Source organism: Macrobrachium nipponense, chromosome 22, assembly GCF_015104395.2.
Source record: "Macrobrachium nipponense isolate FS-2020 chromosome 22, ASM1510439v2, whole genome shotgun sequence".
Lineage (NCBI taxonomy): Eukaryota > Metazoa > Arthropoda > Malacostraca > Decapoda > Palaemonidae > Macrobrachium > Macrobrachium nipponense.
The window spans coordinates 1,745,733-1,772,070 of record NC_087213.1 but is presented as its reverse complement, the minus strand read 5'-3'; the positions used below and the strand labels follow the sequence as shown (position 1 = coordinate 1,772,070).

The 26,338-nt window shown below is 45.4% G+C and overlaps 1 protein-coding gene across 7 annotated transcripts in view; it reads left to right on the top strand.

Annotated features, from left to right (window-relative positions):
• Positions 1–26,338, top strand: part of LOC135198434 (ATP-dependent RNA helicase DHX30-like) — a 68,391-nt gene that overhangs the window by 23,704 nt on the left and 18,349 nt on the right. For all 7 annotated transcript variants that reach the window (XM_064225967.1, XM_064225969.1, XM_064225974.1 and 4 more), the window contains exons 7-13: positions 8,222–8,336; positions 10,947–11,139; positions 19,747–19,825; positions 20,318–20,449; positions 24,123–24,865; positions 25,029–25,233; positions 25,920–26,143. In XM_064225967.1, coding sequence (XP_064082037.1) covers positions 8,222–8,336; positions 10,947–11,139; positions 19,747–19,825; positions 20,318–20,449; positions 24,123–24,865; positions 25,029–25,233; positions 25,920–26,143 — 1,691 coding nt within the window. The remainder of the gene's footprint in view (positions 1–8,221; positions 8,337–10,946; positions 11,140–19,746; positions 19,826–20,317; positions 20,450–24,122; positions 24,866–25,028; positions 25,234–25,919; positions 26,144–26,338) is intronic.

The window sequence follows — 26,338 nt, the reverse complement described above, 5'->3', positions numbered from 1 at the left end:
TGATAGGCAAGTAATTATGTAATAATGTAGTGAATGCTATATGTGGAGCATAAAAATATTATCTTAAAAGTATGTTTAAGTTAAAGTACTTGTTGATTGCTTACATTAAATGATTATGATTGCCTAAGGTAATTGCGTTTCTTTGGAATATTACTCCGGGTCTTTACTGTGATTTAATTTTAGTTTGTTCTTACACAATATGCAAACCCTAGACCTTTACAATAGGAATTACTTATGGCATAGCCTGGACACAGCCGTTGAAATCTTGGAAACAAGACAATTCGGTAGTTTACTACTAGTCCAGTAGTTGGGAGTCCTTCCCGACCAGATGTAAATATTCCAATTTGCTTTTGGCTGTTGTCAGCGAAAGACATGTTTCTTCAACTTTCTGCTCAACTGTTTTCAAGCTGATTTCTTTTCAATCCCTGTGGGATTTTTTCTTGTTTTTGTGAGTTATGTGTATAATTGTGTTCTTTGTGTGTTTGATTGTAATATCTTTGAAATGCAAACGCAAGAATCACAATCGCTTAATCCCCGCAGCCTGGGGATTGCATATATATGATCATACATAGCTTAGGGGCAGTGCACAGATATTCGTAGATATATGATCAAGATTTGGCACTGTACAGTTTGAATGAATTTTGCAGGAAAGATGCTCCTAGTTCCATATATCACTAGTGTGAGTGAGCTGAGAAGCCCCCAGTCTTGCTCGAGGTGGTAAGGGGGAATGTGGTTACAAATTTGCATCCAAGGATCCATCATAAATATTTTACAATAAATATGTTGAAGATTTGTTCTCGGTTTTATTTCTTTTATGATATTATTTGGGGTGTAATTTCAATTTGACAAAATAAAATTTTTAAAAACATTAAAAAGAATGCTTATAAATTTGTAAAATTAGTGCATTTTTTACGATTGTCATAGGGAAAAGAGGCCCGCAAGTAGTGGGAAGTATTCACTTACAACTTCCAGCGCCTCAGTGGTGTAATCAGTTTGGTCTTGAAATGCCACCTCGGTTGGTGCAAGTTCAGTTCTCGGGTATTCCACTGAGGGGTTAGAGATCTTTATTTCTGGTGACAGAAGTTCACTCTCGTCGTGGTTCAGAAGTCACGTTAAGCTATTGGTCCCATTGCTGAATAACCCCTGGTTCCATGCAATGTAAAAACACAATACAAACAAACAAACAATCTTACAACTTTGTATGGAAGAGACAGAAGTTGTTTTAGAATTTTTTTCATATACCATGTGAATATACATATCTTCCTCTTTTCATTGATGAGATTCTTTTAGTTTTTCTTTTAAATTTGTCATCCTTAAATTAAGCCCGGTTGTGTGTGTATTATGCATTAGCATATATTAGCCCGCATTTTGAGGGTTAAGCCTGCTCCCAGTCAGCGGTACCCCGAGATGCAGGGAAAGGAATACAGTAGCTTCCTCACACCCTATGTTCCTCTTGCTAGGGGCATGAGTGTCATATCAATAATCGTTGTGCCAATTGTTGTGATTGGTCTATGGCACAGTGGGGAGGTTTGCTGGGAGGGGGCTTTGTCTTCCTCTTCCGACTCGTCAGGGAAGGAAGAACAAGTGGGCCTGGCAACCAGGGCAACACTTCTCTAGGGGTCTCCTCTTGCTCTGAAGGTATACCATAGGGGCGAAGGGTGCCCCTAACCTAAGCGGACTTTATCTTCCGCAGGTGAGGTGTTGGAACTGGATCAGGTGGATGCTTCACTGGCCCTTGTGGGCCTCCATGTGTAAATGCATTACTGGCACACTTGATCAGTGCCAGTGCTGTACTTTGGTAACTGATGCTGTAGTCACCCCCCACTACATCTACGGTGACTCAGCACAGTTTTGCTCTTGTGCACCATCCAACCAATGTGACCCCTACTGTGGTGTTGGGTACACGTGCTCATCTACCTGCTTGCCATATCCCAGTGCCTGTGACTTCAGTGCCATATCCTCCTCCTGGTTCCAGAGTGGCACCCATGCCTGTTCCTGTTGTCCCTGCTCCTCCTCTGTCACCCATGGCGGTGTCAGAGGTGACCTGCCTGCCATTCCTGTTGCTGTTTATGGGCCTGCTCCCAGACTGCCAAGTCGTCTGGTGCTCCTTGGTGGGACCTGACAGCTTTCCTGTGGAAGTTCAAAGAATTCTCAGAAGGTATTGTTGTCTTCATCTTTGTCGTCGTTTGCTGCCTCCTCGCTTCCCTCTTCGAAGGTTTTCCGGCCTAAGAGGAGGAAGATAGTTTCCCCGCCCCCTAAGAAGTCTCGTCACGAGGCTTCTAAGGGTCTGCATCCTCTCCCTGAGGAAGCAGTTGGCTCTCTCTTTGCCTTGCCTGCTCCTTCAGGTGTGGGAACCGTGACGCTATCCCCAGGGTCTAGTGTCATGGGGCCCCTGGCCCCCAGGAGTTCGGGCACAGGTTCATTCTTCTGTCTCTAGCTCTGAGAGCTCTGTCCCTGGAACCAGAGCTGTGTTGGGTACTTGTTCGCGAGTCTTACCAAGTGTGCAGCCCTCCAAGGGGAGACGCACACCCACTGTCACTGATGGAGAGATCTCTCACCATCGTGACAGTGGCGCAGGACAAGAGAAGGGACCGAGCTGCGTCGGTGACTCGACCCTACCTGTGAAAGCCAAGCCTGGCTCTTCATCAGGTGCCTGGGAAGATGTCGCTGTCTCTCAGGACAAGACATCTTTAGGGGCTAAGAGGAGGTCCTCTGTACAGTCCTCTGTACAGTCCTCTTCGCGTGAGGTTTCATCTTCGAAGAGGAATGGGGTGTGTCTTGAGGACGGTACATGTTCTCGCCAACCTGCTGGCCACTGAGTACAACGAGGCCGGGCACATCAGTAGTGCAGCAAAAACCTGTGCACACTCCTCGAGAAATCATCTTGCTGAGGCGACCATGCTCTCTTAGACCTGTGCTGCCTTCATCACCGCGTGTTGATGATCACGCACGGCTCATTCCTCCTAGCAGCGTTGCTGGTAGGACTGCTAAGAGCATCCAGTCCTCCTCTCCTATTCCCTCTACTTCCTCAGGATACACCAGGAGGGGCGAGGTGGATAGGAGGAATTCTGCAGAGTGCTCTTCTCCGCAGGGTTCAACGATGAGGGCCTATGTTCCTGGAGGGGTTTTAGGGCCCCAGCTGATGTACGCCCGCATCTTTGAGGATGGATCAGGGAGGTCTGGCGAGGTTCTCCCTCCTGGGAGAGTAGATTGGAAGGACTGATCTCTCTAAGAGCTTGAGGGCCTGTTGCCTAGATACTCGGACAACCGAGATCAGAGGATTTTTGGTGATTTCGTAGGGCTGATTTGTCAGTACAACAATCTCGGGAAAGCAACTACGACCTCTTCTTTGGTTCAGGAGATTGCCCCTCTTGGTTTGAAACTACATTCTCTTCATCAGTTCAGGAGATTGCCCCTCTCAGTTCGAATCTTTCTGGGGTCCTAAGAAGGAACCCAAGGTTTCAACGTGGCTGCTGTGGTCTGTGCTTGCTGATGGAGTATTAGGCTAAGTGAACATTGTTGTTTCAGGACAGGAGAATTCCCTTTGGTCTAATCAGTCAGACCAGATGCTTCCTTCTCCTCTACCTTGTCAGAGGCATTTCTACACGCCCTCGGAGAGGTCTCTACCGACTAAGCAGGTTGACCCGAACTTGGTTCCTCTTGGTTCCAGTCTGTCGTTGCAGAAACCTTGGAGGCTACTACCATGGTGAGCTTTCCAGGCAGTCTCTTGGCTAGACCAGTGGGTCCTTCATGGTGTCTAAGGTTGCTGCCTCTTCCGAAGCTATCATTCCAGAAGACTCAACTCTGGGAGACTGTGCCAGAATGGAGGTAGGGCTATTTCCTACCTGTCCCAAGAGATGCCAGACCTTTGGGTGAACCTGGTGCTCAAGAGAATGGATGTTGTTCTCTCTCGTGTAGCCAGGTCTCTTGGTCATTAGTTGTTATTGACCCTTCGCAGTGGACCTTTGCAGGGTTCGACATCTCTCTTCAACAGGGAACAAGTAGATGCTGCAGTAGACAAGCATCAGGATGATGATAAAGACCTCTGGGTCTTTGCGCTTCATTGCGACTAGCCCCTCGAGTCTAGCCAGCTCTTCCTTGGCCCCTAAGAAGTCCTTCTCTTCCAAGAGTGCCCATGGAACGACCCAGCCTACTTCTCTCCCGTCGAAGGGGCTGCAGTCACGTCACTTTCAGCCCTCCTTGCCTGCAGGAAGGGGGTAAGGGATAGAAGGGGAAATGCGAGGGGCGGCGTTCCCCTCTACCTGCTGCCACATGGTGGCCTATCAAGCTATTGGGCAACATGGCAGCGATGTGGAGCGGAGACCTGGGTAGTAGTTGTCCTTCAGGAGGAATGTCTACTCCCCTTCAAGTCTCCACCACCTTTCACCAACCACCTGGTCTGTTTACAATCTTACCTCGAAGTTTCCAAGAAGTACCAAGCACTGTTGCAAGAGGGGCAGAAGATGCTGTGGAAGTCGTGTCAGGGTGGTCTCCAGGGTTTTACAGTTGAATCTTTCTTGTATAGAAGACTTCGGGTGGCTGTAGACCAGTCATAGACCTCTCCCCTGAACCGATTCATTCGCCTGACTTGGTTCAAATACGGCACATACTGTGCTCAGGGAGAACAACTTCATGCTTACAATGGACTTGAAGGAAGCTTATTTAGCCATCCATGAGTTGTTCGGCAAGTACCTTCACTTCGTCCTAGGGGAGATGTTATACCAGGACTTTGTTTCAGGCCCTCCACCACTCCTGAGGTATGTCGACAATTGGCTGGTCCTGGCAAGCTCCTGCTCGCAGTTGTTACAGGACGGGGATCAGCTCCTCAAGTTTTGCCGGGATCTACGGATCACGATAAATCTCGAGAAGTCCAATCTGAGCCCAATCAGAAGACGAAGTATCTGGGCATGCTGTTAGACACGGTAGCAGTAAGAGTCTTCCCTCAGGCTATTGTATCAGCAGGTTCAGAGAGGCAGCACTGCTGTTCCTGTCTTGCTAGGAACAGTAAGATGATAGGTCACCTGTTGTCTCTGGAGAAGCTGGTCCCTCATGGGTGTCTTCACCTTCGATCTCTCTAGTGGAGAGAGAAAGTTTTGGTCATAGTCCTGTGACCCTCAATCCGCTCTTGTCTCCCTCTCCCAGGAGGTGTGAGAGGATTTGGACTGGTGGCTCAATAACAGGAACCTCTTAATAGGAGTGGATCTTCACACACCCCCCCCCCCCCCCCCCCCCCCCCCCCCCCCCCCCCCCCCCCCCCCCCCCCCCCCCCCCCCCCATCCCATCATGCTTCTGTTCTTAGATGCATTGACTGAGGAATAGGGCACACACCTGGAGGAATAGGGCACACACCTTCACATCAACATCATGGAACTCAAGGCAGTTGTCATGGCTCTTCCAAAGGTTTCAGGATCAAGTGATAGGACATTCTGTGGTACTGATGAGCGATATGAGCGACAGTACCACAGTAGTGGCATATGTCAACAAGTGGGTCTTGCTTCTCTCTCGCTTCACCATTTGACAATGCAGGTGCACGAGTACCGCCCCACTAAATGGAGCTGTCAGCTAGGTACATTCTAGACAAGAGGAATGAAGTGGCAGACAAGCTCAGCCACCAAAATTAGGTAATAGGAACCAAGTGGTCCCTACACCAAGACATGGCGGAAAGGTTGTTCATCCTATGGGGGTGACCAGTCATGACTTGTTTGCCACCCTGGTATGACAGGAATTTGGAGACCATCTGCTCCATTGTAGCGGACCCATGGGCCGCCATAGAGGATGCGTTCCAACACCCTTGGGACAACCTTGAAGTTTACACTGTTCCCTTGTTTTGCATGATTTGCCTGGTGATCAGCAGTGTTGACCACCTCGAATCTCCAGATGATTCTGGTGGCCCCCTCGTATCCCAAGATTCTGTTGGCCCCCTGGTATCCCAACCTTCTGGCTCTTCTGTCCGAGGCACCAAGAGAGATTCCTCCTTGGCACGAGCTTCTGTGTCAACCGCACATGGAACAGTGCCATCTCTTGTGAGAAAGAGGCTTTTTTCACCAAGCAGCAACAGAGATGGGAGGATACCTCAGACAATCCTCTGCAGCAATATACTGGTAAAATGGGCTGTCTTCTGTGGTTGGTGTCGTAGACAGGGTATCTCTCTGGTTGTAGCCACTCTTCAGCAGGTTGCTGACTTCCTCGTCTTTCTTCACCAAGAGGAAGCTCTTCTCTGTTTCAGCTGTAAAAGGCTATAGGGCCATGCTAAGCGTGATCTTGAAGCTGAAGGGTATTAATATCTCTTCCTCCTTTGAGATATCATTACTCATGAGGAGCTTCGAAAGGTCTTGGCCACCTAGGAGTCTCAGGCCTCTTGTGAGGGATATGACTCTCGTGTTGCAGAGCCTGACTGGTGCCCTGAACGAGCCCCTTTGAGAGTCATCTGACCCTCAAGACCATTTTTCTGCTATCCCTGGCATTGGCAAAGAGAGTTGGTGCACATCATGGTCAACTTAATGGCCCCATGGTCTTTCCTTCGATGTAAAATAGTCAAGGGGATGGGGATTGGTTACACTCAATTTTGTCCTGGATTGTGTTAGTGAAGACTCTGAATCCAACGGTCCCTAATGCGAGATCCTAGTCTTTCACCATCCCCTCCCTAAGTGACTTTGTTGGTGATGATCCAGACGAGATGCTGCTCTGTCCCGTTGAGCGCTAAGGCACTATCTGAAGAGGACTCAACATCTTCAGCCTGAGTGTCGACGACTCTTTGTTACCACTGGAGGTTCCAAGAAAGAAGTGTCAAGGAACACTATTTCTTTGTGGCTTTGTAAGACATCAGGTTTTACACTTACTGCCCACTTCATGCCACTCCTCAATCTGCTACCTGGGCCTAAAGCAAATTGAAATGTTTACATCTGGTCGAGAGGGACTCCCGTAAACTACTGAACTGCCTTATTTGAAAGATTTCAGTGGCCGTTTCCAGGCTACGCCTTATGTAATTCCAGTTGTAAAGGACCTCAGGTATGTTTAGTTGGGGAAAAAAACTATTTACTTTCAAAAATTGAGAATTTGTTGATAATTACCATTGCCTAGCATCCATCTTTTTTCTTGGAGAGTGTTTTTGTTATAAAATGGTAATGAACACAGTAAAATTTTTGTTTTTTCTGAATATGATAATATTTTTTTGTGCAATGTGAAATGGTTTTTTGAGGTAGCAGAATGTATTTGGAATGTTTATTCTGGCAAGAGATTACTTTTTTATACATTCTTAAAGGAGAGAATCAATTATAACGTACATCATCAGTTATAGTTGCTGCCGACTACATGTGCATAATTGGAAAGAGACATTTGAAATAGAAAATAGCTCTTTGGTTTGTAAATTTGTTTTCAGTTTACATAACAGCTCATGCCTTGATGACTAGTCAGAATAAACAGGATGCCAGATGCTTCTGAATAGTAAGAGGTGTATGGTACAGTAGATTTATCTTTTTGATATAATAGGCTAGATCTTCTTTTTTTTCCTTGGTGTTTTCAGTAGTGGACATATTTATTGAATATTATTATGGGCATAATTTGTTTCATCCACCTCATTTCATTAGGTATTTTAAAGTACGTATTTCATTTTCCTTTATTTATCTCATAGTTATTTTAATATAACCACATGAGAGCTGAAAAAGGGTGTTAGGATATATTCATAGTTAGTAAAGAGGACTGATATGATGAATGAAGTCGGGATTGAGATGTTATGGGCATATGGTAGGAATGAATGAGTGAGGAGGACTGTTGGAACCTGATACGGATAGAAGGTTAAGAGGGAGGCAAAGGATAAGATGACATATTAAGGAAGATTTTGAGAAAGGTTTAATGGAAGAGAATACTTTCAGTAGAAAGAGTTGGCTATGCATCAAGGGAACTGACCCCTTAGCTTATGTATGGTTGTTAGGATGAAGAAGAGATTTTCAGTATTTTAATGTCGTCCTAACCAGTTTGGTAAGTTAGAATCTGTGAAACAGGAAAATTTTATGTATTTTGAACTGATTATGGGTTAATTGCAGTATCATTGAATGTCCTTATAGAGTTCAATGCTTACAAAAGTCCAGTGACTTGCATAATAAAAACTTTAAAACAAATAATTCTAGAAAGAATGAACATCCACATTATTAAAAGTCCTTTTCTGTTAGTAATTTGAATGCTATAGGTGAGCGGATTAAAGTTTTTTCTTCATTATTTACAGGAAGTGCAGCCATATTTAGAGGAAAAAAATAAAATGACATCTTTTATTCCAATGAGTCATCAGGAGGATTCAGAGGATGAGATGCCTGGTACTGGGTCTTTTGAACCTGTCAGTGGTATGTGCAGTGCTGTGAATCTCTTGGGTTAGGAATGTTAAAATAAGATGTATTTATATCACTTGAAAATATTTTTGAATTAGTGAATTAGTAAAAGTATTGTTTTAAAGTCAGATTATTACAGTGGTACCTCGGTTAAATTTTTTTGCTCCGGTTTGCAAATAGTGCTTCAGGCTATGAACACACAAACTTTCCCCAAAAGGGTCCATTGAAAGCTGTTGCACTAAGAATAATGATAATTTGTTCTTACACAATATACAAACCCTGGGTCCTTACAATAGGAATTGCTTATGGCAGATCTGGAACAAGGTGGTTAGGCAGTAATTACCATCCAGTAGGCATGGAGATGTAAACATTACACTTTGCTTTGGGCCATCATGCGATGCAGAAGTATTTTCGTGAGCTCTTGCCTGATTGTAAATAAACTCGGTTTTCCTGGTGGGATCTTTTCTTTTATTGTTTCTATATATTGGATATGCTGTGTTTGATATTTATTAATATACAAACCCACGATGTGTAAAAGCTTGCAGGCCGCCTTCCCCCAGCCTATGTGTTTCCGGGTTGGCAGCCAAGGCCGTAACACTCACCCTCGTATCATATCCAAATGCCCTTTCCTTATAATAGCACGATAGTATGTTTATTATCAATTATTTTGGGATGTTCCTATTCCACTTGCACTGTCAGAAGTTTGCCGGGAGGAATCTTCGGTGCATTCGCCCTCAGTTTACTCTTTGCTTATGGTGTTTTCTTCTTTGGGAGAGATACCCTCTTCACCCTCTTTGCTCACTTGCCAGGCAAGGAGGAGGGACAGGAAAGTGTTGGTGATTGGGCAACTTATTCTCAGGGGTCTCCTCTCACTTTGGAGGGCAGTGCCCTTCTGAATGAGAGGAGTCTCTTGTTTTTTTTATTATTATTATTATTATTTTCTTTAGGTTGACAGTGAGCAGTCATAGGGCACAGCAGTAGATGGTTGGATAGGTCACTGTGTTGATTATCCTAACCTTTGGGAGTGAACCTGTGACACTCTAGTATACTGTGGCACTGCCTTTTGTGTGTGTGTGTGTGTGTATATATCAAGTTCCCCTGCTGTGCCTTCTGTTAGATTGCTACCGTTGCCCTGATGACCAATCACTGGGCAGCTTCTGCTGTGCCTCTGACCCCAGCTTCCCTCTGGCTCTTGCCACTGCTATTGTTGTTTCCTAACCATCATCCTGTAGAAGAAGCCCTCTACTGCCCTTTCCTTCTTTTTCTGAGGCTCGAGGAGGTCCAGGGAAACTGTATAGACCTCTTCGGCCAAAGAAGAGGAAGGCTGCTTCTTTCCCCTAAGAAGTCCTCCTGCAGGATTTCTAAGGAGCTGCCTCCTTGTGAGCAGTGGAATCTCTTGTCGGTTCTTCCGAACCATCACGCTCAGGAACTGATTTGTATGCCCCTGGTTTTTGTGTTTTGGGAGCTGGGAGCTGTAGGAGTTCAAGCTTCAGTTACATTCTCGTCACCAGTCTAGGGTTTCCTCCTCTTAGATGGGTGCTGTGTAGGCCACTAGTTTGCAAGTCACTCCAAGTGCTCATGTTTCTAACAAATCGTGAACATCCCAAGCTGGTGATGGAGAGAACTCTCACTGTCCCAGTTCAGGCACAAGGTGAGAGAAAGGGCAAGACATTCACGTTTCGTCTTTTCTTAACAGCACCACCTTTAACACTCGCTTTGGAATCACAAGCACTAGGAGTGCAAGAGAGAGAGAGCTCCCTATGATTGTTCTTAAAATAGTATTCGGGAGTCTTGCCAAGCACTTGAATTCAATAGAATATATGGTGCTCACCAAGCGCTTGGAGTTGTGAGCACTCAGACAGTGAGAGAAGACCACTCCCGATGATTGTTCTTACAAGATTGGTGAGTCTTGCCAAACGCTTGGATTCCTTGGAATTACGAGAACTCCAAATGGTTTCGGAGTCTGCTCATTATTCATTTCTTTAGCCACAGCCTTATATAATAGTACCTGAAGTTAGTGGCGAACTTTCTTAACTCTTTCTCCATTGCGTGAAGGATAAATAGAAATGTGTTTGATTTTTAATAATGAAAGTACATTGAAAATAAGCAAGTTTTTAAAAAGGCAACTGTAACACAACTCTTAGTAAACATGTGTTTATAGTAACTGATATTGGCAAACAGCTTACAGTAAAAGCTTTAGCATAATTTTTGGATATGAAAGCAGTGTTTATCCCAGAAAAACACTCACACACCAAAAAAATCAGTGTTTCTGAGGTTTGAATGAATTATTTGTATTTAAATTATTCTAAATGGGAAAAATTTATTCATATCACGAATTTTTTGGGTCCCAAACTGCATCCTCGAGCAAATTAAGATTGTGAATCGAAGCATAACTGTACTTGAATAGGAAATTGAAGCATTGCTTCACTGATACAAATTTCTTAGTTTACAATGAATGCCTTATACCCTTTTTTCTGTTTGCCCATTTATTTGACTGGGTGTATCAACATTGACTAAGAAGAAAGTTTTTTTTTTTTTTTTTTTTTTAATAAAATTGAATATTCTAATTTTGTGGACATACGTACATTATTTACATAGACATTGTTAATGTTGGTAATTTTGCAGATAATTCAGATGTAGATGAAGAACCACCAGGTAGTGGTTTTGTGTTAGATCTTTTAACTGGAAAGGAATATGTAGTCAATCCCGATGCCAGCCACAGTAGAAGCAGAGAATTACTAGAACGACTTTCCTGGCGAGTGTCATCTCCTACTCCTCAGTCTAGGCTGGGCAAAACTCTGCCAATGCTCGATTATAAGTAAGTAGTCTTAACAGTAAAATGTGTTTTACAAGATGCATGTCTTAGCATATTAGATCTTTCAATTTAGTTAAAAGGAGAATAGAAGAATAGGAGATGCTCAAACTCATCTGGTCATTGGGGGGATACCACTCAGTGTGCGACATGGTGCACAATGTAGGTTGTACTAAAAGTTCTTTGCAGTGTCTTTCCATCCCAGCTACATTGCTTTCAGCCTTGTATTTTTATTCATTCCCTTTGGTCATTTCATATTTAGCTGTCCAACTTCTTACCTGTGCCTTGTTCCAGTTTTCACCTCATGTATGGTATATCCTTCGGGTAGTTCGTATGAGACTTAGAAATGTGATTCATTGGTCTTTTTTAAACTATTCTATACCATTAGGTATATAGCACCATGTAAGCTGGATAATGATGGAAGTATTTAAAGAACTACATAATTGAGAGGTTCATTTGGAAGAAATTTCATCAAAGACTGGAAAAAAGCTTAGGTGGAGAGTGGTACTGAGCAGTCAGTTAACAGTAGTAGCAGTTATGGGAGTGGCAGGATGTTGACCTTTGGAAAGATCTAGAAATCTTTGAGAAAGGGTATAGTTAAGGATTTGGGCCAGGTCGAAATTCAGTTATGGAACATAGAGAAGAAAGGAGAGATGATTATCTCCCAAGAACTTAGTCTTTCATCTAATCATAAAAAGGGGAGTCCCATCACACTGCTGCAAGAATTTTTTTGTTGCAGCAGGGAGTTTTCTAAGATCCATAAACATGACATTGGAATAATTTTATAACTGTGAGAAGACTAGTACAGTATACTTAAAATTAGTTTGTTCCGATACGTAATACAAACCCTCGGTCCTTTAACAATAGGAAGGTAACTAGCTGCAGCTGGGACGGTCGTAAGCTTCGAACAAGGGGAGAACGGTAGTTAACTGCTTGTCCGATCGTGCGCGCGCCGCGCGCCCGGGCGGTGAAGAATCACTTTTGCTTTCGGCCGTGGTGTGACAGGACGTGCTCGTCATCGCTCTGCCCGCTATTTCGTCGTGTGCTTTGGATGTTTACAATTTCTTCTGACTGGTTTGTTTGTGGTCTTGAATGAAATTGTAAGTACTCTTTTTTTCATTTTTCATTGAAGTGAAGTGAATTGAATTATGGATCAAGAAGAGCTTTCGCCGCGCCCACCAGCTGCCCGTAGAGTGTGTCCCGGGCTGGAGGGGCGTAAATGCGGCGGATTCCGCTCTTATCCTGACATTGATCCACATGAATTATGTTATCGGTGTCGGGGGCGAGAATGCTCCCGAGCCGAACCATGTAATGTTTGTGTGAATTGGTCCGAGGCGCAGTGGGTGCTGTACGAGGGTAGGAAGAGGCGTAGATCGACCAAGGAGTCGTCGGAAAGCTCTCCAGCGACTCCTTTGGTGACGGATACCTCGTCATCCTTCCTACCTCCAGCTCAGCCCCACGATTTGCGCCTTCCCCTGCGGGGGGGGTTTCGGAGTCCTTCTCCTCACTCGATCCGTCGAGTGTGGAGGAGGGCGCCCGATACCCGGATGTTCAATTGTACTCGGGGTCTTCCGTCCGCTCTGGGTGGGGTTCGTCCTCCCCCAGGCGTGAGGGTGCCCCTCTAACTGACCCGACTGTTCCTCCCTCAGGTGTGCCTTCTGTGAGTGACGACCTTGGACAGGTGTGGGCGTCGTTGGGACTGCAGGGAGCCCCCAGTATCCAGGGCTTGATTCAACGTCTGGCGGGGTCGGCAGTTGTAACTCATGGTGTAGTCACAACAACGACTAATACAGTGTCCACACCAGCGTACGCCGCCCCTCCTCATGTGGTTTACACGCAACACATTGCGTCGGTGACTCCCACGGCATCAATCCAAAAGCCGATTGCTGCCGTACCTAAGAGGGGCGTGCCGCCGCCACCTGGATTCTATGTGCTGCCGACTCCCGACTTTCGCTGTCCCAAAAGTTCGCCCCTGGATCTGCCGCCCGTCCCAATGATGAGTTTGGCTGAATTGGAGATGCCTGTGACGCCGGACTATGCTGCCGTACCTGCCGTACCTGCAGCTAGTGTTGCTGGCCCAGCCGCTCGCGCCGCTCCTACGAAGCGCGCGGTGCGGGACGCTCATGCTGATGTTGCTGCTGGTGCTGGTCCTGCTGGTGCTGGTCCTGCTGGTGCTGGTCCTGCTGCTGCTGGTCCTGCTGGTGCTGGTCCTGCTGCTGCTGGTCCTGATGGTGCTGGTCCTGCTGTTGATGTCCCTGCCGCTCCTGCCGTGCCTGCCCCTGCCCACGTCGCGTCTCGTCATGGAGGTGCTGCACCGGTCTCAGGTCTTTCCGGACAGGATCAGTCGGGGCGTGTTGCTTCGGCAATTGGCCCGACTTTTCCGTGGATGGAAGACCTGACGTCTGTCCTGAGAGAGCTGACGAAGAAGAGGAAGGTGTTGTCGTCGTCTTCATCGTCTTCTTCGTCTTCTGTTGCCGCCTCTCCCCCTTCGACTTCTAAGGCTTCCAAGCCGAAGAAGAAGAAGGCTGCCTCCTCCCCCCCTAAGAAGGCTCCTGCGGGACCTTCGAAGGGCCCGTCTCGCTCTGGTGTGACGGGGGGTGCTTCTGCTGGTCCTCCTGTTCCCTCGGGAACAGGGCCCGTCTCCTCTTCTGAGAAGAAGAAGACGGGGACCAAGGATGTGCTGGCTACTGCTGGTACATCCGTGCCTGGTCTTGGTAGCACTGCTGCTAAGCCAGGTACCAGCTCGGCTTCTCGTTCGCGAGAAGGTCCGAGTGTACGGTCTCCTTCGGGCGACCGTGCAGCTAAAGTCAAGACGCCTGAGCTTGCTCACCGTCATGACCGAGGCACGGAGCAGAAGACTGTCGAGAGTCGCGCAAGTGACTCTCGCCAGGCCAGCGGCCGCTCTCGTAGCGACCAGCCGGTACCTCGGGTTGACGTGACGGTCTCTGACCGGCCACGGGTTGAGGCTGGGAAGAGGTCCCCTCGACCAACGGCACCAGCTTCGGCTGGTACCAGCGGTTTGACGTGCCGTGAGGACGCTCACCGGTCTCACCGCGAAAGCGAGCTCTGCAGATCACCTGACCACCGCTCCCACAGGGACCGGACGGAGACGGTGGCCAGCAGCAGCTCGTCTGACGCACGGGACCGGGGTCGACGTGCTCAGTCGAGCCGCTCGCCACAGGTGAGCGGCACGGCCAGGCCTGCAGATCGATCCCCACCGCGGGTTGGTGATCGGCTGCAGCCCCCCACGTACGCTGGTCCTGCCAGCGAGCGGGGGGAGCGTCAGGTCTGTCTCTCCTATACCTTCAACTTCCTCGGGCTACACCGGGAAGAGCGAGGTAGCTAGGAGTGATCGTGAGAGGTGCGCCGCTCACGATCCCGTCACAATGCCGCACGCACCAGGCATGGTCTTAGGACCAGCCAGGTCGTACGCGCAAGTGGCTGGAGGCGACCGTCAGGGGTCTGTTGCTGTTCCTCCTTCTGAAGGAGGAGGGTCTCGAGAGCTGCTCCTGTTGGAGGGACTGGACGGTCCTACTCCTCAGGACGCCGTGACTCCCGAGATCCAGAGGAACTTTGCCCAGGTTATTGCGCTGATTCGTCAGCACAACGACCTGGGGGAAGGATCGCCGCTACCACCATCTGAGCCCACATCCCGGCTCGAGTCATTTTGGGGCCCGAAGAGGGAACCCAAATTGACGGTGGGACTGCCGCGATCGGAGCTGGCAGACTCAGTCCTTGACCAGGTGGAGAATTTCGTCTCAGGACGAGAGGACTCACTTAAGTCAGGACGGTCTTCCAAGCTACTTCCTCCTCCTCTGCAGCGACAGCGGAAGTTCTACGTGCCATCAGTGGATCCAATACCGCCCAAACAGGTTAACCCGGAGCTAGCTAGGCTAACTCCATGGTGTGTCCCTGCAGCAATTCCTGTCGGAGAACTTGTGGTTCTCGCAGCAGGAGGCACTGGGCCTGGAAGCTACCGCTATGGCGGCTTTCCAGGCAGTCTCTTGGTTGGATCTGTGGTCCCTCACAGTATCCAAGGTCGCGGCCGACTCCGGGGGCGCTGCCCTCGAAGACGACCCCGACTTTAGGAGACTGTGCCAGTCTGGAGGTAGGGCCATCTCCTACCTCGCCCATCAGACGGCAAACCTGTGGGCCAACTTGGTTCTCCGTCGTAGGGACGCTGTCCTTACACGAGTAGCCAAGGGGGCCGGGCGTGAGGCGGTAAATGGACTCCGTAACGGACCAATGAAGAGTTCCTCCGCTCTCTTTCCCGGAGAGATGGTGGACGCTGCGGTGGAAAGACGGCGCACTGATGACAGTGACCGTCTAGTTCACCAGGCAGTTACGAAGGTTTCTGGGCAACCTCGTACAACTGCGGCTAAGCCTAAGAGTTTAGCTAGCGCTTCCTCGGCTGCTAAGACGGCTGCTCCATCGAAGCCCCGAGGAAAGACTCTTCCTGCTTCAACTTCTGGTAAAGGAGGCCGTAACCAGCCCTCCTCCCAGCCCTCCTTTCCCCGAGGAGGTGCTGGGAAGAAGTCGAAGCGAGGTGGGAAACGCTAGGGACGGCGTTCCCCCTCACCAGCTGCCGGAAGTGGGGGGGTGCCTAGCGAGCCATTGGGCAACTTGGCAGCGCTACGGTGCCGAGACCTGGATAGTAGACGTCCTTCGGGAGGGATATCTACTACCCTTCGAATCTCGGCCACCCCTCACCTCCAACCCGGTCCATCTTCAGACATATGTTCTAGGATCCTCAAAGGACGACGCTCTTCGGCAGGAGATCAAGACCATGCTGACCAAACGAGCTGTAGAAGTCGTAGTAGATCGGTCACCGGGCTTTTACAGCCGCCTTTTCTTAGTGGAAAGGCATCGGGGGGCTGGCGCCCGGTGATAGATCTCTCTCCCCTGAACCGATTTGTTCGCCAGACTCGGTTCAAGATGGAGACGGCACGTTCCGTGCTGGACTCCATCAGGGAGAACGACTTCATGCTTTCAGTGGACCTGAAGGATGCGTATTTTCAAATACCCATCCATCAGTCCTCCAGAAAGTACCTCCGCTTCATCTTCGACGGGACGGTGTACCAATTCAGGGCACTTTGCTTCGGTCTCTCAACCGCCCCACAGGTGTTCACGAGAGTGTTCACGCTGGTGTCTGCTTGGGCCCATTCGCACGGGATACGTCTTCTGAGGTATCTCGACGATTGGCTGGTCCTGGCGAGCTCCCGCTCGCAGTTGCTGCAGGACAGGGATCGACTTCTAAAGTTTTGTCGCGATCTGGGGATCGTGATAAACTACGAGAAGTCCGATCTCGAACCCAAGCAGAAGATGAAGTACCTGGGTATGCTGATCGATACGGTAGCAGCTCAAGTCCGCCCCGCAGACTTGAGGATCAGCAAATTCAGGGAGGCAGCCGGCCGGTTCCTGTCTCGGCAGGAACAGGCAGCTCAGCAATGGCAAGTCGTGATCGGCCACCTGTCGTCACTCGAGAAGTTAGTTCCTCACGGACGTCTTCACCTGCGGTCTCTTCAGTGGAGACTAAGGGAGAGTTGGTCACAGGTAAAGGATCCACCTTACTTCCCCGTGTCCATCACGGAGAAGGTGAGGCAGGACCTAGCCTGGTGGCTCAACGACAGGAACCTCTTAAGAGGGGTGCCTCTACGCACTCCCCCCCCCAGAGATGCTGCTGTTCTCAGACGCATCGACCGAGGGATGGGCGCACACCTGGAGGAGTTGCTGGCTGCAGGTGTGTGGGACCATCACGACAAGCACCTTCACATCAATGTCCTAGAACTCAAGGCGGCGTTTTACGCTCTCCAAGAGTTCCAAGACCGCTTGATGGGACACTCGGTGGTGTTGATGTGCGACAACACCACAGTAGTGGCATACGTCAACAAGCAGGGGGGCCTAGTGTCTCTCCCGCTACACCAGTTGACTGTGCAGGTGCACGAGTGGGCCACGGCTCACTCGATAGAGCTGTCAGCACGCTACATTCCAGGCAAGAGGAATGTAGTAGCAGACAAGCTCAGCCGTCGGGATCAGGTAATAGGGACCGAGTGGTCCCTACACCCAGAAGTGGCGGAAAGGCTCTTCAACCTGTGGGGGCGTCCGGTCATAGACCTGTTCGCCACCCGGCACAACAAAAAACTTCAAGTTTTTTGCTCAGCCGTGCCGGACCCATGGGCAGCTGCAAGAGGACGCTCTTCAACACCCCTGGGACAACCTCTTCGTCTACGCCTTTCCTCCTTTTGTCTGATTCGGAAAGTGATCAGCCGAGCGCTGGTCACTCCCAATCTCAGGATGATCCTGGTGGCTCCCAAACGACCTCAAGCCGTTTGGTATCTGGACCTGCTGGCTCTTCTTGCGGAAGAACCGAGAGAGATGCCCCACTGGCACAACCTTCTAGCCCAGCCACACGTAGAGCGGTACCACCGAGCAGTCCAGTCCCTACAACTTCACGGCTGGCTGTTATCCACCATCTCTTGCGAACGAGAGGCTTTTCTCGCAGCGCAGCAACAGAGATGGCTGGACACGTCAGACAGTCCTCTGCAGCTGTGTACCAGGGGAAGTGGGCCGTCTTCTGTGGTTGGTGTCGTAGACGGGGTCTATCTCCTCTCAGAGCCACTCTTCAGCAGGTAGCGGATTTCCTCGTGTTTCTTCGCCGAGAGAAGCTCCTCTCAGTACCCACAGTTAAAGGATATAGAGCCGCCCTGGCGCTCGTCCTAAAACTGAGGGACTGGACATCTCGAACTCGTTCGAGATCTCCTTGCTAATGAGGAGCTTCGAAAGGTCTTGCCCACCCAGGGAACTCAGGCCCCCTGAGTGGGATGTGACTCTCGTCCTTAGGAGTTTGACTCGAAGACCATTCGAGCCACTCCGAGAGTCGTCAGACAGGGATCTGACCCTCAAGACCCTCTTCTTGCTGGGCCTGGCATCGGCGAAGAGAGTAGGGGAACTTCATGGTCTGTCCTTCAATGTTAAACATTCCAGGGGCTGGGGATCTGTGACGCTCGATTTCGTTCCCGAATTTCGTAGCTAAGACTCAGAATCCGTCGATCCCTGACGACAGGTTCGAGTCTTTCACGATCCCCTCCCTGATGGATTTCACCGACAACGATACGGATGAGATGCTGCTTTGTCCTGTGAGGGCGCTACGGCGCTATCTGAAGAAACTCGACACCTCAGCCTGAGTGTCGACGCCTCTTCGTTAGCACTGGGGTTACCAAGAAAGAAGTATCCAAGAACACGCTTTCTTTCTGGCTGCGTGAGGTGATCAGGAGAGCGTACGAGGCTGATGGTAGTGACGACATCCGTACGCTCCGACCGAGAGCCCACGAAGTCAGAGGTATTGGACCCTCTTTGGCGTTCCGTAAGAACTTCTCCGTGGCGCAGGTCCTGAAGGCAGGTGTCTGGGCCAACCAGACTACCTTCACGTCCTTCTACCTTCGGGATATTGCCCACAAGTCCTTGGATACTTTTCCTTTTTCCTTTGGGACCTGTGGTGGCTGCTCAACACGTTGTGTAAGCTTACCCAGCACCCGAGCAGGCAGAACAGCATCGATTCTGGTGTGACTGTAGGAATGAATGGTTGAATGAGAGTGCGACTGGCTTCTCTTCTCCATCTTTCTCTCTCTCTACCTGTGGGCAGAGGGTCACGGTCGTCACCATGCTGGAAGGAATTCGATGCAGGTAAGCTACTCGACCGAGCCCCAATCTATCCCTTTAGTTAGGGATAGAAGCAAATATCCTCCACTCCCTCCAACAAGGGGGAAGGAGTGGATGCCTACTTGAGACAAACCCATAACTTTATGTTGGCTCTTGTAATGGAGCAAGTTCTTGCTTGCTGGTACAACGAGATACGCTTGCCTCTCTCTTAGTACTTGGCTCAGAGGTCTGACCATTGATCCTGCGGTGCACACCCCGATCAATCGGACAGAGGTTTGGATCCCTCCCTTGCTCTTACGACCAGGGAGGCATTCCAAGGTTGGACGAACACCAGTCTGTTCACCAAAAAGACTCAGATTCCACCCACCAAGAAGTGAGTCTTCCTATTGTTAAAGGACCGAGGGTTTGTATTACGTATCGGAACAAATGACAATTTGTCGAAAATTGCATTTTTCCTAACTATACAAACCTGAGGTCCTTTAACAATAGGAAGGTAACTAGCGGCAGCTGGGACGGTCGTAAGCTTCGAACAAGGGGAGAACGGTAGTTAACTGCTTGTCCGAATGTGCGCGCGCCGCGCGCCCGGGCGGTGAAGAATCACTTTTGCTTTAGGCCCATGCAAAAAGTTGCAGAGTGAGGGGTGGTATGAGGTGGGACTATATGTAAAGGACCTCAGGTTTGTATAGTTAGGAAAAATGCAATTTTCGACAAATTGTCATTTTGTCATTTCCTTTGAGATTCCCTCATTCATGAATATTTGCAATTTTTTTAGCTTTGTTTTATCATTGATGTAATAGGTTGTGCCAGAGTAACCAATAAAAGTACTAGTTTCAACTTTAACACTATTTTATCAAGTAATTTTTTTTCTTTGTGTGAACAATTTCTCTAACACTATTTTAGCAATTAATTTTTCTTTCTTTGTGTGACCAATTTCTCAATTTTTTTCTGCTATAGAGATAACCTTGAAAAAGCCCTCGATACTCATCAAGTTGTGATTGTGGCAGGAGATACTGGTTGTGGTAAAAGTACTCAGGTTAGTTAAAAATTTGGTAAGTATTTTATAGTGTTAACAAGTTCATCTTTCTGCAAATTCTTTGTCTTTTTTTTATTATTATTTATGCAAGTTTTGTCTATGGAAACAACTCCAAATAATGTAGTGTACTGATTTTCTTTATACAGAAACCCCACACATGTGACCCAGCTATTTTCAGTCACTGGACCTGTCTCAAAATATGTATATTAAATTGTCAACTACTCATTACTTATATTTGGACCTGAGAAGTATTATTTTACTAGTCATATGGATACCCTCATGGTGGGACTGTCTTTCAAAATAATAGAAGAAATGTAGGCAATATATTCCTATAAATCTGGTAATTTAGGTAATTTATGATTAAAGGAGTGGGCAAGTTGTTTTTAATAATTTGAAAGAGAAACTACGTATGTGGGTATTTCATTAAATCCAGAACCATTTGTTTACTGGTATTTTGAATTTCCTTATTGTTTTCCTGTTTTATTGAAATAGGTTCCTCAGATGATCCTAGACAAGTGGATAAAGGAAGGAAGAGGAGCTGACTGTAATATTCTTATTTCACAGCCCAGAAGAATTTCAGCAATTTCTTTAGCAAAATGTATTGCTCAAGAAAGAGGAGAACAGGTAAAAACAATTTTATTGATATTAGCTTTTCAAACTCATGAATGCTCAAATTTAAATATACAAACCTTCATCATCTATGTATTTTATACCTTTGGTGAAGTTTGAGTTTTTCCATTTTCATGTTTTATATAATACTTCCCCTTTTACATCTTTTCCTTCTTTCCTCAGCCAATTTGCCATCCTGAATTTTCTCTTGTCCTTCTTCTTTGTTGAGATTCTTGTTCCGTTCCTTCAACTTTATACAGTGGTAACCTAGGCTGTGGTGTGATTTTTTTTCAACAGTAAAAAATTTTTGTGCACTGACTGCATCAGCCTTAATCGGATCTAGACTACAATCAGGTCCACAATCATTGTCAAGGTCAGGATCTCGCTATATTATTTCCAGCAGCTAATCAAGCCCATACCATCAAAGTAATAAAAAGTATCAATTACTGGGAAAAAAAAAAAACTCCCGTAACAAAATTACATGACCATCCCAAAAGCATTGCATGTGCTTAGTTAGGCATAGCTGTACTGCATTAATCCCTCTGTGCCCACAGTTACAAGGATGTAAAAATCTGTACGTATATGAAATGAATGATGTATAGGATGTTTAGGTAGGTTCTTAAAAGCAAATTAAGGGGAGAATTAGGGAAAACATCAAATAACATGATAGATCTTGAACCAGATTACCTCAGAAGCGTCCAAAGTCCAGTGGGTCATCGTTTAGTAACAGATTTGCAGTCCCACGAACAGTTAACCATGGTTGTTTCCTTGCACTGCTTCTCAGATTGTAGGTATAAATTGCAGCATCGCAGGTTTGTCTGTGTTGCATATATGTTTATCAGTAGGCTAAACCTCGGCTGTGATCTGATAGCCACCAACATACTACATGAAAAGATTCATAGTATGATATAAACCGACAATAAAGGTAACAAAACCATTCTCACCTTTTATGTACGTATATTATTGGCATATCTTCATAATAAATTGCCTATTCAGGGATTAATTCCATATCGGTGAAATCACCGAACAAAATGTAACATCGAGTTACATGTAGTAGTTCAGGCAGTCCCTGGGTTACGACGGGGGTTCCGTTCTTGAGACGCGTCGCAAGCCGAAAATCGTCGTAAGCCAGAACATCGTCAAAAATCCTAAGAAAACCTTACTTTTAATGCTTTGGGTGCATTAAAAACTATTTAAACTGCATTCTTATTGCATTTTTCATCAAAAAACCTTCAAATATTGATTATTTTGCAATTTTGGTGTCATATTTCCTCTGCCAGATCAGCGTTGTAGTCATCGTAACCCTGGAACATGCGTCGTAACCCTGGAAATAATTTCTGATAAATATAATTGAAAAGCGCCTTAACCTCGGAACGTCGTAAGCCGAGCCCGTCGTAACCTGGGGACTGCCTGTATATGGTTGCATTCACAGCAACCTTTACCATTCATAACCTTTCAGAAATTTTAATAGCAGTGTAATTACTGTAGTACGTAAATAACTTCTCCAAACAATGCAGTCACACAAACGATAATTGTCGTAGATTATTGTAGTGTTGTTTGAGATTGGCGATTGTGTCGAATTTCGACTCAGAAACTCGTTCTGGTGATCCCTGATGTCAATGACGTCACTTGAAAGTGCTCTAGTGTTTTAGAGCTTATGTTTCTTTAGTTTCTAATGCGTAAACAGAATAAGATTATTTTTATATCATATGTTATTGGCATGTCTTCATAATGAAAAGCTTATTCGAGGAATAATTTCAAATCAAGACATGAGAGAGGCAGATAAAGATGCTCTGTCTTGTGTATACTCTGCGCACATGCAGTGTGTGTTGGCGCTGGGGAAAACATTTTTCAAAAGACAAAAATACGCTTTAATGTATGCATTGATTACTTTATTTTGCTGTGGTTACATTAATATTACAGTATGTTATTGCAGTCAGTACAGTAAATTTTATCATAAATGTGTAGTATTCATTCACAAAATACTAACATAAAAATACTTATAAAGATTACCGTAATGTCACCAAACCTACAGTTTTGTTCGTATGTACGTGCTTTTGTACACAATCTACTAGCAGTTACACCATTCTACAAACTACCCACATATTTTATGTATGCTCTAAACTTGTCATAAAACACTTTTCTTACTGTAAATATAATTTTGAAGTCGCCTTACAAAACACAAAAACAAAAAAATAATAAATGTACAGTTGCGTAGTATGATGCGCCAAGCTTTCAATGCGTAGGTGTTGGGCCCAGTGTTGCCAGTTTAGCATATTTAATGCCTAGCTCTATCATTTTCTTGAGCTAATTAGCAGGGACATATTCAATCTAGCCTCTAGCAGGAAAACTAGCATTTTTTTTTTTCCCAATACATTATCATGTTACTGTATAAAATCTTTCTAATGTTAAGTTGAAAATTTGTTGATTATATATGTTTGACATAACTTTGCAAAAAAAAAAAAAAAAATCTTGCATAACCATTTTCAGGAATTGAACAGAATGGGTTTCGAAATGGTTAGAAATTATATAACGTAGTGTACAAGTGCACTAAGTTAGAAACATGTTTGAACTGGAACAGAGCAATCTGTTGAAATTGGTGGGGTGGCATTGTGGCATATGATGTGAACTTTTTAGCACTTTATGGAGCAAAATCTAGCAAGAAATTGGCATTCCCATTAGGCAACAGTGGCCTACCCATGCACAATTTTATATCTTGTCTTCGTTTACTGAAGTGTAGTGTTTACAGCAGTTATCTGCTGGGGTTTCATTCTTGGCAGGATGTTAATAAGCGAAAACTGCCATTAACTGAAATTTGGTGATTTGTGGTGCTTCCTTTAGGTATGTTATGGCGCCATAACTGTTATTGTTGCCAATAACTGGAATGTGATGTGTTATGGTGCCATAAATCGCTGATGTTCTGGTACTGGACAGACGCCATTAATAAAGTCTGCCGATAACTGGGGACTGCCTAAATACATGTGTAAGTTATCTTTGTGGCCTCCTAACACCCTGCTTCTCTTACGTCCTATGGGAAAGAGCCTAAAAATCAGAGGAAGGTTATTAATACAGTAACATGTGTCATGTGAGAAATTGAGGAGGAGATGCTTTGCTGCACAGTCATAGCCTATTATCATTCATGGACTGCACTGCTAAATCACTGTCAGCTTTATCAACATAGATCATTGGCGAGTACTCATATGATTTACTTAATTTTAATATAATGGTACTTGCATATGTAGGCTACTAGCTGTAAGCCATAGGCTAGTACTTATGTAGTATACTACTGTACATATATTTTTAAGGCTAACATTATATTCGGTATTTAAACTAAAGTAGGCAGTATTAGCATTTCTATAGTGGGTCTTTGGTGTTTTTGACTATTGAAGCTGGCAGTTTTAAGCGATTGTTTAGGGGTGGCCAATGTAACGCAGATATTTGTTTAATGCCGGGATTTCTGGCCCCAATGTATTAAATAAAAGTAATGAACAGTACATATATTTAACCACCACAGTTTACTCTTGAAAGTGGGATTAATGTAGCTAATATTGAATGATTTCAATACTGTCTTTATTTATTCCTTCTGCATAAGACAAGCAAATCCATATTATTAATGCCCCTTATATATAAGATTGGTTTACTGCTTTTATATATCAATTTCATCATAATTGAATGTTTTATTTGACAGCTGGGTGAAAGCATTGGCTACCACGTACGACTGAATTATAAACGTGTCGAGGATCGTGGAGGTGTAATGTTTTTAACAACTGGCATGCTGCTCCAGGGACTCCATTCCAATCCTACTCTGGAAGGCATATCACATGTCATAGTAGATGAAGTGCATGAACGTTCTGTACCAACAGATTTGCTTCTAATTCTTTTGCGGCGACTGATTCGTTCTAATACAAATCTTAAATTAGTCTTGATGAGTGCCTCGTTAAGTATGGAAGAACTTTGCAATTATTTTGGGAAAAGTGAATCTGCATTGATAGAAGTGCCTGGTGCTTTGTATCCTTTAACACGCCATTATTTATTTGACGTTTTCAGTGAATTGAACCTAAACTCAAAGAAATACCAACTCCAGCCACTTACAGAGCCTGGTTCACATCCCATTGTTAATGTAGAGTTAGTGTTAGATATTATAAAAAGAATAGATTCCTCTAGACCACCAGGAGCTATCTTGTGTTTCTTACCTGGCTGGCAGGATATAAGTTTAGTGCAAGTGCGGTTACAAGAAAATGAAAAATTGAAAGATAGGCTGTGGGTGCTGCCATTGCACTCACGTCTGCCTTCTTCAGAGCAAGAACAGATCTTTGAACCTGCTCCCAGTGGTATGCGGAAAGTAGTGCTTGCAACAAACATTGCAGAAACAAGTTTGACTGTTAAAGATGTTGTCTATGTAATTGACACAGGGTGCCATAAAGAACAAAGGTAGGTAGAATGATTATCTTTGTTCTTTAATATTAGTAAATGTAAGCAAAATATCAAAAGAACATTGTATTTTTCATTTTTGGATCCATTTACACACAAACTCACACACATCGACATTAGCACAGAATTATTAAGAATTTTATTCAATTGAAAATTTTTCCAGATATGACAGTAGAAGAGATTTGAGTGTCTTGGGAAACCATTGGATTTCAAAAGCCAATGGCCAGCAGCGAGCTGGGAGAGCAGGAAGGGTGCAGCCGGGTGAGGTTTTTCACCTCTACTCCAAAAACATTCATAAAGACATGAGCAGATTTCCTGTACCTGAAATTTTGAGGATTTCATTAGAGCATGTGATACTGCAGTGTAAGGTGTGCAAAAAGTTGAAGAGTTATTTGTTTGTATTTATGGATGATATTCACTAGATTTCTGAAGATAAACAAGGTTTAATTAAAGCTTTATTTAGAAAGTAATTTGGCTACCAATACTCATGGTTTTTTGTTACCAGTTTCTAAGGAAAAAATTACTAAATGAGATTGGAGAATAAGAAATGCATGCATTTGTGAAAAAGTGAATTTTCCATTTTCATAGATAATAGCTTTTTATGTTTGTTGATGAATCTCGTAAAATATTTTGTACAGGATCTGGGCCCTGAGACTAGTTATTTATTATTAGGTTTTAATTATAATGTCATTTAAAGTGTTTTACAGCATGTCATATTGAATTAATCAACATATCGGGATTGGGTTTTGAGAGGTTATAGAATGATATTTGGTCACATAACAGTAGTTTTTATTTTGTGCTTTTTATATCTACGATATTCTGTACTGCCCCAATTTCAGAGATAATAAATTTCTTTGATATTTAGTTTTCCAAGACAGTGATGTATGTTTAAAAAGTAGCCTAAGTTCAAAAGCTCACAGCAATCATTTGTTGAAAAACAGGCAAATTACAGTCTACTTTCTGTGTTAGACACTATTGGTAAATGGTTTTTGACTTTCCAGTGAACATTTTTTGGACTATTAGAATTTTATTAATGACACATTTGTTTTTACAGGCACACTGTGGAGAAGAAAGTGCCCTGTCTTTTCTCTCAGAAGCACTTAGTGTACCTTCTCCTAGACTAATAGGAAAAGCTGTAAGGAATCTTGAAGATTTGGGGCTGCTTAAATCCAATCGTATGGAGTCCATTGAAACTCTCACCCCATTGGGACGGCGTGTTGTTCACTTTTCAACCCCACCGCATTTGTCAAAGGCTCTTATTTATGCATCAATATTCAAGTTAGTAATGTTGACTGGCAATATTTACCCTTGAAGGAATATGATTTTACAATAAACAGTCTTTATACAAACCCACTCATCATACAATAACCTATTAACATTTTACATCTAGGTACATGGTACAGAAATTTCTAAAAGGAACAGCTTTGCTGCATGTGGTCAGCCAACTCCATGTTACTTGGAGTACTATTTATT